This window comes from Corvus brachyrhynchos, unplaced genomic scaffold (genome assembly GCF_000691975.1).
Source record: "Corvus brachyrhynchos isolate BGI_N302 unplaced genomic scaffold, ASM69197v1 scaffold152, whole genome shotgun sequence".
NCBI classification, from domain to species: domain Eukaryota; kingdom Metazoa; phylum Chordata; class Aves; order Passeriformes; family Corvidae; genus Corvus; species Corvus brachyrhynchos.
The window spans coordinates 1291167-1307037 of record NW_008237447.1 but is presented as its reverse complement, the minus strand read 5'-3'; the positions used below and the strand labels follow the sequence as shown (position 1 = coordinate 1307037).

Below are 15871 nucleotides of genomic sequence, written 5' to 3'. Positions count from 1 at the left end.
TTTATCTTGGATGTGCAGTGGTTCTGCACAGTTGTGTACACTCTGATATGAGACATTGACTCCTTTTGTTGCAAGTCAAACTAGAAACCTGTTTGCACAACCTTCAAAATGCCAGTCCTGGCAAACAACAGCCGAGAATTCTGCAGAGCGTGCTGGGGTCATCAGTACCCCTCAACAACCCCTTACACTCTGTCATAACCAGATTGTATGGCCAGATATCAGCCCCAGAATTCTCCTTGTATCTTTCAAGTGGAAATCTTACTTTCTTTGCTCAGCTTCCTATGATGTTTCACTCCTGCATCCTGGCAGTGAGGGGCCCATGGCACTTTGAGACCGGTTACTCCTTTTTGCTCAGCCATCTGATGGCAGCTTGGAGGAAAAGGATGAGGACTCTGTGCATACTGCCATTTATAAACCTCACAAAATTATCATAGGGATTGTGAAATGGAGGTGTTTGGTGTCCAGCAAAGGCTGATCAAAGGAAATATTGCAGAAGTAGTAGTGTAGAAGTAGAAAAATGTTACTTGTTTTGTAGTGTTAAGGATACACCTGAAAGACCTGCAAGGTATTCTGGTCTTGTCCTCTCCTGGAAAGTAACTGTCCTAATGCTCTGAATGCTCACAAAGTTCTCAGAGTTAGCCAAGCCCCACCAGAGCAAGGGGCAGAGGTGGCTCACAGGGTAGCTTTTGCTCTGGTGGAGCAGAGCACAGTAATCATCACCTCTGTTGTGCAGTAAATGGTAGGAAAAGCAGGTAGGAGCCTTGGCCTCGCTTCCCAAGGTGCTACAGGCTACACTGATGCAGTGATGGACAGGACTGGCTATAAGGTATCACAGAGCCACAGCTGCAGCCACTTCCAGCTGGGGCTTCTGCCAATAATTAAAGTTTACTACAATGAGACAAGGGGCAGCTTCCTTGCCAGATAAGACGCCAAGTGAGTAAATAAATCACATAAATCCCTCCTGAAACAGAGAGCTGGAAGGTCTCCAGTGAGAATGATTTGTAAAGAAGAGTAAAGAGAGAGAATGGGATGAAAAGGGGTCAGTGTAGCAAGATGAGTTTTGTTTATTCGGGACTTACATCTTGGGATGTGTTGCTTCTTGAGCCAGGGGCCCAGCGTGATGCTGAGCTCCAGTCGGAACAAGCATTGTGAGATTTCCTTCTAGGGCTGTAAGACATGGGCCAAGGCCAGTGTGAGCCCACCCACTTCCTGGGCAGTCTGTGTTCAGCCTGTGTTGGTGCTTCCGTGGGTCACAGGGAGAACAGGCAGGCTCAGCTTGTGGGTAGCAGTGTCTCCTGATTTGTGCTGCCTGATTCCTCACTCTATGATTCAGGTATTTTCCCAGCCTCTCCTCTTTCCATTTGCTCTTTTGGGGGAGTTTGTGTTTTAAACATACCCTGCTTATTTGCCTCTCCCTTTGCAGTCCAAACAATGTTCCTCTTTCAGTATGATCCCGATGCCACTGATGTACTCCCATGGGTACAGATAAACAAATCAGTTCAGGTTATGTTGGCAGGAGGGTGCAAGCTGGGATTCATCTAAAAGTCAGATACAGAGCGATGGCTTTGAATGAAACTACAAACTACATATTAGAGAGGTTTTTCCATCAGTAACATGGGTCCAGTCCTAACTAAAAACTATTCTTGAGCTTTTTTAGTTGATTTAAAGAGGAGTTCCTTACGAGCTGCCCATCTAATCTTATCTGCACTTAAAAAATGTGAGCGCCGAAGTAACTGAGATGCATTTGTGGTGCATTTTCCAGAGCATAAGTTCATGTCCTCTGCAGATAAACAGGAAGCGTACCTTAGATCATGCCCTGTGTGACTATTCAGTGACCTTTTGCCTCCAGCTGTCCTCTGTGGTTGAATAAAAGATGGAACAGGGAGAAGGGATTGGCTCTCACTGATGGAAATCGTCACCATCAAAATCGGAGCTGTACTGTCAGCACTTGTCCATTGCCTGGTCTGAGATGTGCAGGACATCTCCAGTTCATCAAACCCCAGCTCTGCACGGGACTCTTTTCAGGGAAGAGGCAGCACCTCACTGCAGGAGTAGGAGACATTTCACCCCCTCCTGCCCCCAGGGAGCCCTGGAAGGAGCTGTATTCCCTGATGCAGCTTACAGTGTCGTTCCCAAAATGCTGCTTTCTGTGTCAGAACTGAGTATTTGAGAGCTTGAGAACAGCTCCTTTCAGCCAAGCTGATTGCAAATGAGTTCAGTTAGGCAGAAAAGCAGCACCTCGATCAGATTAAGGCTGTATTTTGCCCTGCAAGCTGAGAGAGTTAGCTCAGTTTGGTATAAGCTTTCCCATGCAGACAAGGTCTGTGGCTGTCTGGCTCCCCAAATCCTGCAGCTACCTCACTGAAAAACGAGAAGGGTCGGTCCTGGGAAGGCTTTGTGCAGAATGCTTTGCCTTTGGAGAGCTGAGCCAAGCAGAGAAGAGAGGTTCTGCAAGAGGCTCTGTTCCCTCCTGAAATCCAGTGCCTTTGTTGGGATTGATGCTTTAATTCCAGCAAAACCACAGCACTGCTTCCCAGTTGCTGGCCTCCAGGCAGAGTGTGATGATGGTTTATTCTGACTTAAGGAGTTTCCTCCCCACAGACGCATCCCCATCCCTTCCTTAGCTGAGCAGGTCCTACCGGTGCAGAGCTCTGCCTGTGCCATGCAGCAGAGAGAACCTGCTTGCACGTGTGGCTGCTGTTATTTGCAGCAGGGCTGCTGGGGATGGCTGACGTGGTATTTATGGGTGTTTCGTGGCTGCTTAATGGCAACTTCCTACTGGCAATGTGCTCCCTGGGTTCACAGCCTGCACTCGGCTGCACCTCAGGTGGGTGGGTGCAGGGTCAAATACCAGAGCCACAGACCAGACCAGCCTCTACCAGCAGGCATGCAAAAATATGATTTTGCTGTCTTCTCAGCCCTCCGAACAGGAGGACACAGAGGGACGTAATTTCCTCAGGCCCTGGCTGGAGCAGCTAAAGGGAAGCCCTCCCCCCTGTGCTTTAGGCTGCCCCTGCCACCCCTCCATCCCTTTCCACTGCAGCAGGGCAAGCGCGTGTTGGGCTGTGCTGTGAACTCCATTGCTGAAATGACCTGGGTTAAAAATAACCGTGTAAAGAGTTAAGGGATGTATTTTTAGCCCAGATCATTTCAGTGATCCAGTTTACAGCACAGCCCCACAAACTCACATGGGTGCAGGGGAGGGGGGAAGGGGGAGAGGAAAGGTCAGGGCAGAATGAGTGGTTGGAAACACAAGCTGTCGTTCTGCTGAAACCAAGGCCTTGCGAAACTGTGCCCCAAAAGCACTGACACTCCCTTGTTTTTCTCTAGCATACTGACAACTACCTTCTCATGGTGCTGAATATCACCCTTTCTGGATCTGTAATCAAGACACTATCCCCGAGCCTTGGATGCCTTATTGTAACTGCCTCTGAGACATTATTTTTGTCATTATTTTTGCCATCTTTGCTGTTGCTGAGGTAGATTGTGTGTGCAGCAATGAAAAGACCCCTATGACAGTCACAGGGGAGCTTAGCAGCACTTGTGTGAGCACAGGATCTGGCATGATGGGCTGGTGTTGGAACAGGCTGCAGGGAATCATTCCTGTGAAGGTCTTTTGAAACAAAGGAGGGATGTGGAGGTTGGGGACTGGCTTCAAAACCGTGTCTAGATGCAGCTGCACGAGAATAGGGGTGACAGTTGCACGGGACCAGTACCAAAATTGTGTAACCATCACTGATTTTGTAGCTGCTGAGTACTCCAGCCTTGCAAGGTGCTGTGGAGGTGTTGCTTCTCAGATAAAAGGTGATCCATCTGGCCAAAATGTCCTGCCTGCAAAGAGCAAGCGTGTTAGAAGATTCGTAGAGGAGGGAAGGAACAGATCTCTGCTGTTGTTCAGCTGGTATTTAGCCAAAACACTCCACTGTATGACAGCCAGTAGAACTTTCCTCTCTTCAGCAGTCAGACCACGTACACAATGGGACATTTCTGTGGGGACCTATTGGAGCAGGTCACTTCTGTGGGGATCCAGTGGATCCAGGCAGCCTGTGAGAGGAGCAAGATCTGTGCCAAAAGCAGTGGCCTCCCTTCACACAATCTGCAGGGTCAGGGGTTGGTGGGCAGTTTTGCTCTCACAGCAGAGGCAAGGACTCCGAGGCATGAGGAAGGAGAGGTTTGCGGGGCTCAAATTGGCACATTTGTACCTCAAACACAACTGAAGGCAGAACTTTCTTCCCCAGTGCTGCTAACAGGGACTAGGCTCAGTTTTAAAAGCAGACGAAGAAACATGGTGTTGAAAACATGGTGTTTTCAAATTTACTCAATTTTATAAACTTATTTGGAAGAGAAAAGTGAAACATACACCTTACAGAGAACTTGGTAGTTGCACTTCCTTTTTTTGCACAGAATGCCATGCTTACATTGATGATATAATTCAGTTCCTGTTTAAAGCTCTGACATTTTTCAGAATATACAATGCTTAGACACTTATTTTTATGGAACAGTAAAAGACCTCAGAGTAGCAGTCACTAAATTACTGATGGATTAAGCCTTTAACCTTAGCTCAGTGGTTTTAGCCGATGCAGACTGCCCATGCTTCTCTTCTGAAAAGGAAAAGAATCAGCAGTTGGCTGCAAGAAGTGCAGAAATCATGTCTGAGTAATTTCAGTGTTATTGCAAAAGAAAAAACCACACAAAAAACCAAAACCCACAAAAACAAAAAAACAAACAAAACCCAAAACAAGGTAACAACAAAACAAAACAGAAAACAAATAGAAAATGAGCAGAGCTACTTCTCATCACCATTTAGAAAAGTGGTGGTAGGTTGTGTCACCCGGGTGGGAAACGTGACCAGGAATGGGAGAGGTTGCATTAGTCTTGTGGGGCAGGAGAGAGCCAGCACTGAGCTCTGGGGTGAGAGAAGCAGATGTCTTAGTCTTTGGTGTGGAAGAGACTGAGGGCTGGTGCACTCTCTGGGTTGAAAGTGATAAAATGAGGCTTCCCACCTTCCTCACAGTGGTGGGAAGGAGGAGAGGGGGACTGCCAGCCCAGCTCCTGGAAGTCACAGGAATGGTGTTCTCCTCGAAGTGCAAGGAAGGGAACTTTTTGCACCCAAATACAGCGCTTTCCCTTGACCAGAAGACACAGAGCCTGGCACATCACCTGGGGAGAAAAAAAAGCTGTAAAAAAAGCTGGATACAGCCCAGCAGTGTAACTTCCAGAAGGGATCTGAGAAAGGATCCTTTCCTGTTCTTTATTTTCCGTAATCGGAGAGTCTGCAGCTGGCAGCTTCTGGAGGACACAGCCCCGTGGGCTACTGGTGCTAATCTTAGAATGGCATGTTCAGTGCTTCCTGAGCCCCGGCCCCGCGCCCCGCACCCGCAGGAGCCGCCAGCACAGGACACCCATGGAACCGTGCTGGCCTCCCAGCTCGGATCAAAGAAAGGGAGCTGTGTTTTCAGACTGAAATTAAAAGAAAAAGAAAGAAAGGAAAAATTCACCCCGAAAAACAAGAGGTCAGGGAGGCCAAGAGGAAGTTCAGTGTCTTTTCTGGGTAAAGGCAAGGGGCTGTGAAAGAAGCTCTTGGAAAAAAATGGGCTACGAGGGAGGCAGCCCTTCTGCCACAGACACTGAGCACTTGCAGCTCCTTAGTTTCAACTGAATCCTTACTTCAGGTGTCCATTCTGCCATGCCCAGGTATCCTGGGAGCTGGTATGATGAGCCTCCCAGTCCATCCTTCCTTCTCGAGGTTCATTCTTTGCTCCTTCCTCTTTCCAGCCTGCCCTCCCTTCACAGCAGGGAGACACAGCCTGCATCGCAGAACTGGCCTCCCTCCCCACTTAGTCCAGCCATCATTTTTCATGTGCAGCAGGTTGCCCTGCTGATCTGCTTACTCACTCCTTCTTCCATTCCATTATCTGCCACTTTCCCTGCCTTTCACTCCAATGAAAGGTGAAAAGCTGAGGGGAAGGTGCGTGAAGGTCATTGGGATGAGACAGCTTGATATGACTTCCTTGGGTACAGGAAAGCTATTCCAAAGTGTATGGTTAGTTTAACAGGGAATGGCAGACACCTACAGGAGCTTGTGGGTCTGGAAAAAGACGATTACGTTTACTGGGAGCATTTATTTACAGGTCTCTGAGAAAGGGAAAGGCCCTTTCCCACTATGCAAACTGGCCTTATCCGCACTGCTCTCTACCAGGCATTTCATACTAGAGACTGCTGCAAGCTGTGGGTGATGAGATGATCCTTAATGCAGCGTCCTTGATTTGCTTCTAGACTAGAAACTGTGAGTCTAAAGAAATCCCTTCCTTAATATGATTTCAAGTTTCCACAGCTCTTTCTTCAGCCCCTGTAGCATGGTTGCCCAAAGGAAGTGGTCCATGCATGGGCCAGACTGGTGTTTTGAGGGCCTTTCACCTCCAGTGATGCTGAAGGAGTGGTTGTGTTCACAAGACAGCAGGTCCCTCCCCAGGCAGAACAGTGTCAAGGGAGAGGGAAAGGCTCTGCTGGAGGCTTTGCAGAAACAGAAATGTATTCCTCTAGCAACAGCCTTTGGGGAAACTTCCTGACAGAGAAGCAGAAGGGCATTGAGGCAGTGGGGTGAGAAGTTTGGTGCTGGTCATGGGCTCGTGGTGGTGGTACAGGGAGCAGAGGTGTGAGCTTCCTTACTGATGGTTCGTAACCTGGTTTCCTGTTCTGAGGTTTCCACCTCTAACAAAACCAGGATTGTTATTTCTGGTTGGAAGAACAATTGTTGGTTAGTTATTCTCAGTTCCCCTGGTTTGGTTTCCCTGGCATCAGATACCAGAGATGAAGAACAAAGGTTTCCTTTCATCAGCTGTGATTTCAAGGCTTTCTACTCAAATTGCTCAATAGACACATAGCAAAGAAAACAAGGTAAATGTGGGATGACACCAGGGCAGTGTGATGTGGGAAGAGCTGCCTCATCCAGACTCCAGCACAAGCCTTCTGCTTCTCAGCCTGCTGTCGACCCAGGGGAGGGGAAGCTTCTCTCAGCCATGGTATTTCCTCCTTCCCCCCCACCCGCCTGAGTATTTCACTGCCAAAAAAGCAGAACAGCAAGGGACACATCTCCAAGCAGATGTTGGCTTGCTGTGAGGACTGGGAATGGCTTCTCACAGCAGAACCAGCAGAAAAGCAAGGCTGATGGTGACCAGGGCAGTAAAAAGGGTATGAGAGGGCTGAGGAGGTGTATGGGAATGTACCTTACTGCCCTGCTCCATCTGCTCACTGCAAGGGTAAGAGGGACAGACACTTGGCTTGAAACACCTGGTTTGCTTCCATTGAAAAGTACTGAGTGTAGGCTCTTCGGCTGGAGCTGAAAGGCTCTGCGTGAATTACTGATTTTCTGGGATATTTGAAAATGCTGCTAAATCCTGTCTTCCAAAACCTCTTGCTCTCAGGCTGGGTGATTGATGCCAGATGTTAGGAACTCTGGTTCAAGTCCCTTCTTACTTTTAAACTTTGTAACACATGCACAGGCTTGCTTTTCCCAGCCTTCACTCATAACTTCTTGTTCCTGGTTTGTCAGAACAGGCCAGCAGAGACCAACTCAGAGGTGGACAAGTCGGCATCACCCTCAGTGGCTCAGCTAGCAGGGAAGTTCAAAGAGCAAGCAGCCAATATCCCTGGAAAAGAGGTAAGGTGCTCTGCAGCCACCAGCAGGAAACTGAGTGGGAAGTTAATCACTTGTCTCTTCCTGCTGGAGCATCAATGATCTGAGCATGAATCCACCTTGATTTTGAATCTGTGCAGAGGACTCATCTCTCTGTGCCATGCAAGCTGTGGCAGTATCTTCCATGCATTGCCGACTGGTGGTTGAGTATTTTGGTAGAGCCATGTCTTGGGACGGACACTAACTGAGATACTGCAAAGCTTGGTAGGGTGCACAGATTTACCCAGCAGCAGCAGACAGCAGTGCATGCATGTGGGCTGGCTTTTGTGGGCAGACAGCAGCAATGAGTAATGAAATAGCCAATGTTGATGGAAAAAGAAAGCAAACAGCAAGATTATGCAGTGTAGCAGCCAGTGGCAGGTCGTCGGCACCTCGTTCACAAAAGAGGGTTTCCTCCTCCTTACACCTTCAGGTAATTACTTCTGTGTGAGTCTGAGACAAAGCTGCCTCTTTACTCACCTTCACTGCCTCTTCCCAATGATGTTTCAGACTCTGTGCCTATCTCTATCATGCTGAAGCTTTATTTTCATGAAATCCCACTACACCAGGCAATCCCTCACACGCTGACTTTCACCAGCTAAGCCAAACACTAGAATACCTCTCTTAGGAAGAAAGGAAAGCCAGGGTTATTTATGAAAGGAGGTTGACATTTTCAGAGAGCCTCCTGTATCATTATGCCTTTTTCTTTTAGAAGCATAAATGTTTGCTGGTGGCCCTTCTCAGGCAATGTGTGCCCTTTAGAAACTGAGCTGCTCCCTTCTGCCACTCAGATCCCAGGCTGGCCTAAGAGTATCCTCCCTGTCACCCCTCCTGTCTTTGGCTGGATGCAGTGGTGACCTCTGTCCTGCAGGGCTGGCATTCCATCATCTATCAGAGTTTTGCACTCCCAGGATGGGAATAGCCAATCTTTTCCCAAGCACTGTTTTTTTCTCTCTGGTAGCCAGCACACCACTCCATCCGTCCCATTACAATGATTTCCTCTTTTGAAGGTATGGGATTCAATTGCACTAAGTCCCTCATCCTTCAGAAGGCAGAAAGTTCCCAGACCTCTCTTGTGTTATCTGCAGACCTCTGCTGCTCCCAAGCCAGGGCAGCGTGGAGGGGCCTCACAGTTCGGGGAAACTCATTTTCTCCAGAGACAGAGGAGGACAAAGTTTCCTGTCTTTTCTCTCCAAGCCATCTGTCACTTCCCCACCGGCTTTCTCAAGCTGGTTTCAGATTAATGGCCCAGTGGATGGTCTTTAACCCTTGCTTGGCCCATGCCAGCAGAGAGCATCCTGTCAACCAGGGAACCTCTGACACATCTGCTGTGGCACAGCGCAGCATTTCATGGTTGCAGAACCGTCAGGTTTCCATAAGACACATTTTTACTTCCTAGCATGGCACGAGGATAAGGGCAGGGCTGCCCTTAGCTGCTTAGAAATGCAGCAGTGCCGTGGCTGGGTGCAGCACCTCCAGAATTTAAGTGACATCTAGTGCACAGGTCCTCCAAGACAACCAACTCTACAGAGGGTAAAGATGCCATAATCCAACTTTTCACATGCCAGCCTGTGAGAAGGCAGCGAAATTATCCAGATACTTTATTCTAGATACTATCCAAGATCCACAGTATTAGCCAGTTATTTTGGTTTGGTTTTTTTTTTTACACATGAAAAGTATGTTAACAGCTTGGCAAGAGACTGCAAACCTGGCATGAAAATGGAGACAGTTGAGCTTCAAGACCAGAGCAATAGTTACGTGCTATGCATCTCTTCCTAGGGAGCTCTCTTGTCGTTCTGAGAGTCCAAGGACATTCAGAAGGAATCAATGTCCCTGGCATTAAGTTGCCTTGTCCCTTCTCCCCTGGAGAATCTGTTTCTTAGTCAAATTTGAGGTTACAGCTGAGGCCTTGTCCCTGTGAGCTGCTTTTCTTCATTCAAGAGAAACGAATGGGGCTGAAATTCTGAAAAAGTCGGAATTTCCCTTTTTTTCCCTAAAATGTATCAGATGCAGAATAGGAAATCATGAACCAGGTAGGCAGCTGGGACTCACTGAAAGGAAATCCTGGTAAAAACAGGAAAGAGAACAGTCACAACCTGTTCCAGTGTGAAGGGGTTTCTAGCAGGATGCTTTGCAGATGAAGTTTCTGGGAAGGCTTCACAGCTTAGAAGAGTGTCTGTTGCATCAAGAAAAAGATACAGGCTACTCTTCCAATACTAAGACTGGGCTCCAGATGCTACAAGCACCCCCATGTGCTAATACCACCTTGTGCTGCCTTTGGATGACTCATTTGGGCAGGCTGAGCCCTGCCTCCCGGGCAGGTCACTCACACAGCATGGCCTTTGGTGCTTGAATTTCACTTCCTTTTTAAGAAACCTGATTTCCCTGCTGCTGAGTTGGTTGTTTTCTTCTCTTAGGTGCCACCACACAAGCCAACTCGGAGGAAACCACCCTGCTCCCTTCCCTTGTATTCCCACAAAACTGAGACAAGTGACAATGATGAGCAAGTGAGTATCAGTTTAATAGCGGGACAAGGTCTTTCCTCTCTGCAGCCTGTTCTCTCCTGAGACATGAGTTTGGAGGTGGCAGAGAGGTCAGGCTGTGCAGCCAAAGACATCAATCTTGCAGCATCAAACCTGCCCCTGCCCTCCCACATGTACTGACTCAGAGTCAGCTCCATGCTGTTCCCTGCTCCTGCAGCATGGATGCACAGCCCATTTCTGCTGCTTTTGTTTTCACCCTTGGCTCACTGATGGATCCATCCAGTTACCACTGTTCAGGAACCACTGGTATTTATTAGATTTGAGCAGGGAGCACCCATGCTGTTTGTTGCTCATAATGGGGTAATAGTTCTGCTCATGAGATTTTTCCATCCTCAGAAAAGGGGAATGATTAATCCAAAGTGAAGAAGAGGGTTTGTTGGCAATACCCACTGAATACTTCTTTAGGACCCTTGAATGCGCAGGTCCCAGTAAGCTGGCTGCTACTTAGGAAATTTTACACTCAGGCCAGGACTTCTTTGGTCACTTCCATCCTTCTGTGTTTCAGGGTATGAGGTCTACCCACCAAATTTCACGTTGTCACCTGCCCTTAACAAGCAGGTAGTTCTTTGTCCTTCTTATCTGTGGGCTCTTGCTGCCTCCGGCCTCCATGCCAAAGGAGTATTAAGTTTTAAAATGCTAGATTCCTTCCTTTTCTGAAAAAAGCAATATGCCCCTTCTGAAAGCAATGCTGTCTCTTTCTGAGACTGCTTCCAGCCTTGTCACAGCTCTACCTTTCCTGCCATTTAGCCCCTTCCTGCTTATACTAATTGGATATCCTTTACCTTGGTTACTCAAGTGGTGGCAGAAAGTCTTTCCTGTCACAGAAAGTTCACAATGTTTGCCGACATTATGGCTTTAAGAGATAGAATTTTAATCTGCCTGATCCTGAAATGATACCAGGGGAAACTGTGCCACAGGCTAGATACCTTAGTGAAGGCAGTGTAGGAGCAGAGCCATCACACATCACCTAACTCAGACACTTCAGACAGCAGCCCTTCTCCCCCAGAGGAATGTATCTGGCTGTAGGATGAAAGGAGAACGGGGTCAGGAATGAAGAAAAAGAAACTTTTGTGTGAAAACACTACATGAGGCTTCATTTGCTTCCCTACCAGCAGTTTCTGCTTATCTCTTCCAAGTTTTCTGCCTTTATTATATTTCCTGTTTCTCACCTACTTTACTGTGACGTTTTCGTGCATGTTGTTTTGCAGAAGCGGTCGCCAAATGCTTGCCCCATTCCCAAGGTCAAGGTGAAAAGCTCACCCATGATTGAAAAGCTGCAGGTAGGTCCTGGCAGAACCCACATGGCTTCCCCATCAAATTAAAACTGATTGGCATGGGTCACAGCTACTTCCCGTGCAGAGCAGCCACAGGGGAACGGGATGCAGGAGCCAGGGGTGACAGCCAGGTAAATGGGGCAGTGGCCTCACTGGTGAGGACCCAGTCCCACCATGCACAAAGATGAAGGCAGAGCAGGTCTGGTAATGGTAACAAGCATCAGAAGCAGTCCAGTGATCCCCCGGCGTGTCCCTGAGCATGTCAGTGCATGGATCAGGATCGTTTTACATGGCTGGGCATGGGCATGGCAGCAGCACTGCTCGAGCAGGGAGCAGGGGCAGGAGCCTCAGTTGAAGTGCAGCTCTTGAGAGAAAGTGAGGGAAACCGTGGCTGAGACTTCCCCCAGCTCTTTCCTGGCAGCAGTGTCACTTGCACTGAGTCCCCTGCACTCCATCGGGGAGCTGGCATTGAGCAGAGGCGGTGACAGTCCTGGCAGTGGGGCGTGTGTTCCGGGCTCTGGCTGTCCCACATGTGTGCCTGGAAGCTCTGCACTGCACTTCCCTCCTCTGGATTCCACAGTTACACACAAACACACCCAGCGCTTCCTGCCCTTTTTATGTTTCTGCGGTGCCTGATCTGCGCTGCTGAGGGTGGTTCAGCGCTCCACAGCCTGAAGACAGAGTGCCCTGCCGCTGCCAGCTGCCTGTCCCGGCAGCACGTGTCACTCCAGAGCCTCCTGGCCACCCTGACACAACCTGAGCCTATTCATAGCACTGTCCCTCCTGATGCACCCAAGGACATTTGCCTACAGGAGGGTTTAAATCTTGAAGTGATTGCTGGCTGCTTGTTCAGATTTTCTGCCAGCTCAGCCACTGCAGAGTGTGGTGGCTTGGCTGGGTCACTGGAAAATCCCAAAAGGCCTCAGGATGACAAAAGAATATGTTCTTAGTTCCAGCTGCCAGGGAAGGACAAATGTCCAGTCATAACTGCTGTGCCCAGACTTGTTTGTTGACCATGTCACCAGGAGAAACCCGCAACCAGAAGGTCTGTGACAGCTGAGAGATGTGGCAGGGCAGGGGTTCCCCTGTGTGGTTATCATGTGTAGCACACGCTGCTGTCATGCACGCCCCTAATGGGGGTTTTTCTTTGCAGGCCAATCTGGCTTTTGCTCCGGCTGCTCTGCTGCCGGGAGTGTCTCCCAAAAGCCCTGGGTTGAAAGTCCTGGTTTCTCCGTTCAGCACGCCTCCCTCAACGCCCACCAGCCCAGGGACTCAGTCCCAGCCCAGTGAGACGCCAGTCAGCTTTGATCAGCCCCCAGAAGGCACTCAGCTGCAGTTCTACAACAAGGTAGGAGATGTGTGCTAGGATTTCTCCATTCTATAAGGCTTGTTTATTGCTTGGGGATGAAGAGGAAGAGGAGGCTGAGCCCTCAGTCCTGCTGTAAGAGTATGCATTTGTGGTCAAGAGAGATCTATGCACCGGGATCCAAAAAGCCTTTTGGTGCAGCTCTGTGGAGTCTCCTCTCTGCCTGCCTCCTCCAGCAGCCTTCCTGGTGGGTGAAGGAGGGGTTGAAGGGGCAGGACCCAGTCACCTCAGCTCAGCAGTACCAGGGTGGCTGGTGCCAGGGAGTGCTGTGAGCAGGTGGTGCCACATGCCAGTGAATGTCTGAGGTGACTGAGGCTCAGTTTAGGGAGCCACACAGAACATGGCAGCTTGTCAGGTGTCACCAGCGTGTTTGGCACTTAAGTGGGGAGCTGTAACCTGCATTCACCATCACCAGCTGGAGTACAGCCTCCTTCCTCAACCACCAAATTGCCCAGAGTAGAAGAAGCTGGGACATCCAATGCTATTTTCCTCTGTTGTGCTTTCCTGCTTTCCAGTACCGCTCTCTTGACTGCTTCAATGTCTGCCTTTCCTGCCTCCCAGGTGCGGACACGAGGATCGATAAAGCGCAGGCCTCCCTCCCGGAGGTTCCGAAGATCTCTGTCCGAGTATGGGGACGGGGAAGATTTAGTGGTCAACTTGTCTTCTCCTGAAAATGGTGCCAGGGAAGATGAGGTCTTTGGGCCCAATGGCAAGACAGAGGAGGCGGAAACAGGGAGCAAAGACCAGAAGAAACAGGCAGGGTCTGATGAGAAGCCAGCATCAAGGAGAGGATCCAGCAGATCAGAGGATGAAGAAAAAGGGAGCAAAGAGCAGAAGAATCAGGCAGAGTCTGATGAGAAGCCCCCATCCAGGAGAGGATCCAGTAGATCAGAAGATGGGGAAAAAAGGGAAAAGCAGGCAGAGGAAATTACTCCTTGCAAGAATAACACAGGGAACACAGAGAAGGAAGAAGTGTGTCATGATGCCCCAGGAGAGGAGAACTCTCCTCAGCCTCCCTCTGGAAACAGTGAGTTGTGTGAGGGTTCCCAGGGAGAAGAGCAGCAAAGCACTGCCTGTGAACAAGGAAAGGGGGACAAGGAGGAAGCTGAAGGTGAAACAAAGGAGAGCAGTGAGAGCACAGACACACAGAGAACATCAGACACTGAAGAAACAGCACTGGCACCCAAACCGCTGCAGGACGCAGTGGGGTTAGAGACTGCCAGTGAGCCTTCAGTGTCAGCCACGCAGGACCAGGGCACAGCGTAGCTATGACACACAGGTAAGATGGGCCAGCATGATGGTGGCTCCTAAGACACCTGAGGGTTTTGCTGTTAACAGAAATGGCAACTGTGACAGAACACAACAACAATTTTGCTGCTCCCCCCATGTCAAAAGCCTCAGATCTCAGGCCTGCAGAGGCTGTGAGGCAGGGTACTCAAAACGACCAGCCCTCCTGGGTGGTGTTACAGAGAGGATGGAAAAGAAGCAAAGCTGGTTCTGGATTCAGTATAATGGAGAGGCTCTGCTTACCAGGCACCCTCCTGCATTGCTGTTTTGAAAGCAGTTTGAAAGTACTTGCAGTAAAAAGCACATTTCCCCAGCAGTAACCGTGTATACACTGTATCAGTATGATTTCTTACATATACATATTTATATGTGTGCACACGTTGTATGTATACATGTGTACATATATATTCCCTATGTGTTCAGCTTGTTAGCTTTGCCAGCAAACCTGGGGCACACCAGTTTCATGACCAGCTCTGGAAGTGTGCAAGCAGGGGCCTTTGCTACTTGAAATAAAAGGATTTCTGCTGGCTAAAGCAGGACTTGTTCCATGCACCTTCTTGTGTGTTCTGTAACCACTGATAACAGAGCCACAGATGCCTGAGGATGTGTCTCATCCCACCTCAATCACCTCCTCTTCAAATGCTTCCTTGGTTTGGCAAGGAGCAGCTGAAGGAAGGATTCTGGTGCTCAGGCTGCAGCTCACCTTTGCCTCCTAGCACAGAAACCACCGAAGTACCCCCAGGACTTCCCAGCACTGCCTTTGCTTAGACCCATGATTATTTTTCATTATTTCCTTACGTATTTTCCCTTCTCAGAAGGACATATCCAATCAGGGCAGAGGAGACTTAACATGTGGATAGGAGCCATCTAACCCAATCAATGTGGAAGCTACTGGAAAACCTTCAGTGGCAGGAGAAGAGCAGAATGCAGAAATCCCCTGAGGTCCAGACTCATCACAGAGCTGAGTGGCCACTCGCTGCCTCTCTGCTTTGCACCATCATATTTTGGGACGGCTGGAACAAGACACTGTTTGCAATCTCTTCGGAGTTCAAAACTCAGGTGTTGGCTGGCGTTCCTTGGTGATATTTGGGGACTGAGAGACCTGACACCCGCTGTCCTGGAGCCAGCAGCCACCACCACTCATGGTCCTTCTGCTTCTTCATCCTGCTCCAAAATGTCTTTTTCTTCTCCCCTGCATTGGTCTTAGATGAAGTTCATCAGTTACGTACATACATACACGTATGGTGCCTTTTTGGTTGCTTCTTTTAAAGTACTTTGGGCTTTAAAACTTCAGTAAATAATGTTTTAACGATGGGAAACAGTATGTTTTCTCCATATGTGCTGTATGGCAGACAATGTGAACCCTGAACACGGGAGAACTCCTAGAACATGGATCATAAAAATACAAAATCCCTTTGGAGTGGGGCTGATCTGTGAAACAGCCACCTGTGGTAGGCTGGTAGGTCTTGTGTGCTTCAGCTTTGGGGTGCTTTAAGTGCAGTGGAAAGTGACAGCCAGCAGACTGTAGGCAAAGAAAAGATGTGCTGAGTAGGTCAACAGGGCAAGTTCTCTTATCTGGTTCTTGGCTCCTGTCCAGATTTAGAAGGTCTGCTTGTCCAGTCTTTCTCACTTCCAGACCTTATCCAATCTTTTTTGAAACTTCTACTGTCATGAGTGGCCACCAAGAGCCACTCATGACAGAAAGCATCCCAGCTTCCCGGAAACA

General features: G+C 49.0%; 1 protein-coding gene across 7 annotated transcripts in view; it reads left to right on the top strand.

The window, feature by feature from the left end:
* Positions 1–15521, top strand: part of RCSD1 (RCSD domain containing 1) — a 36975-nt gene extending 21454 nt beyond the window's left edge. For 3 of the 7 annotated variants that reach the window (XM_017731453.1, XM_017731452.1, XM_008631522.2), the window contains 6 exons: positions 7553–7660; positions 10093–10182; positions 11427–11498; positions 12646–12840; positions 13420–14137; positions 14961–15521. In XM_017731453.1, coding sequence (XP_017586942.1) covers positions 7553–7660; positions 10093–10182; positions 11427–11498; positions 12646–12840; positions 13420–14124 — 1170 coding nt within the window. In that variant the 3' untranslated portion in view covers positions 14125–14137; positions 14961–15521. Of the gene's footprint in view, positions 1–5354; positions 7260–7552; positions 7661–10092; positions 10183–11426; positions 11499–12645; positions 12841–13419 lie in introns of those variants that run through there. The other 4 variants (XM_017731449.1, XM_017731450.1, XM_017731454.1 and 1 more) reach the window with 4 other exon arrangements.
* Positions 15522–15871: the final 350 nt, after the last annotated feature.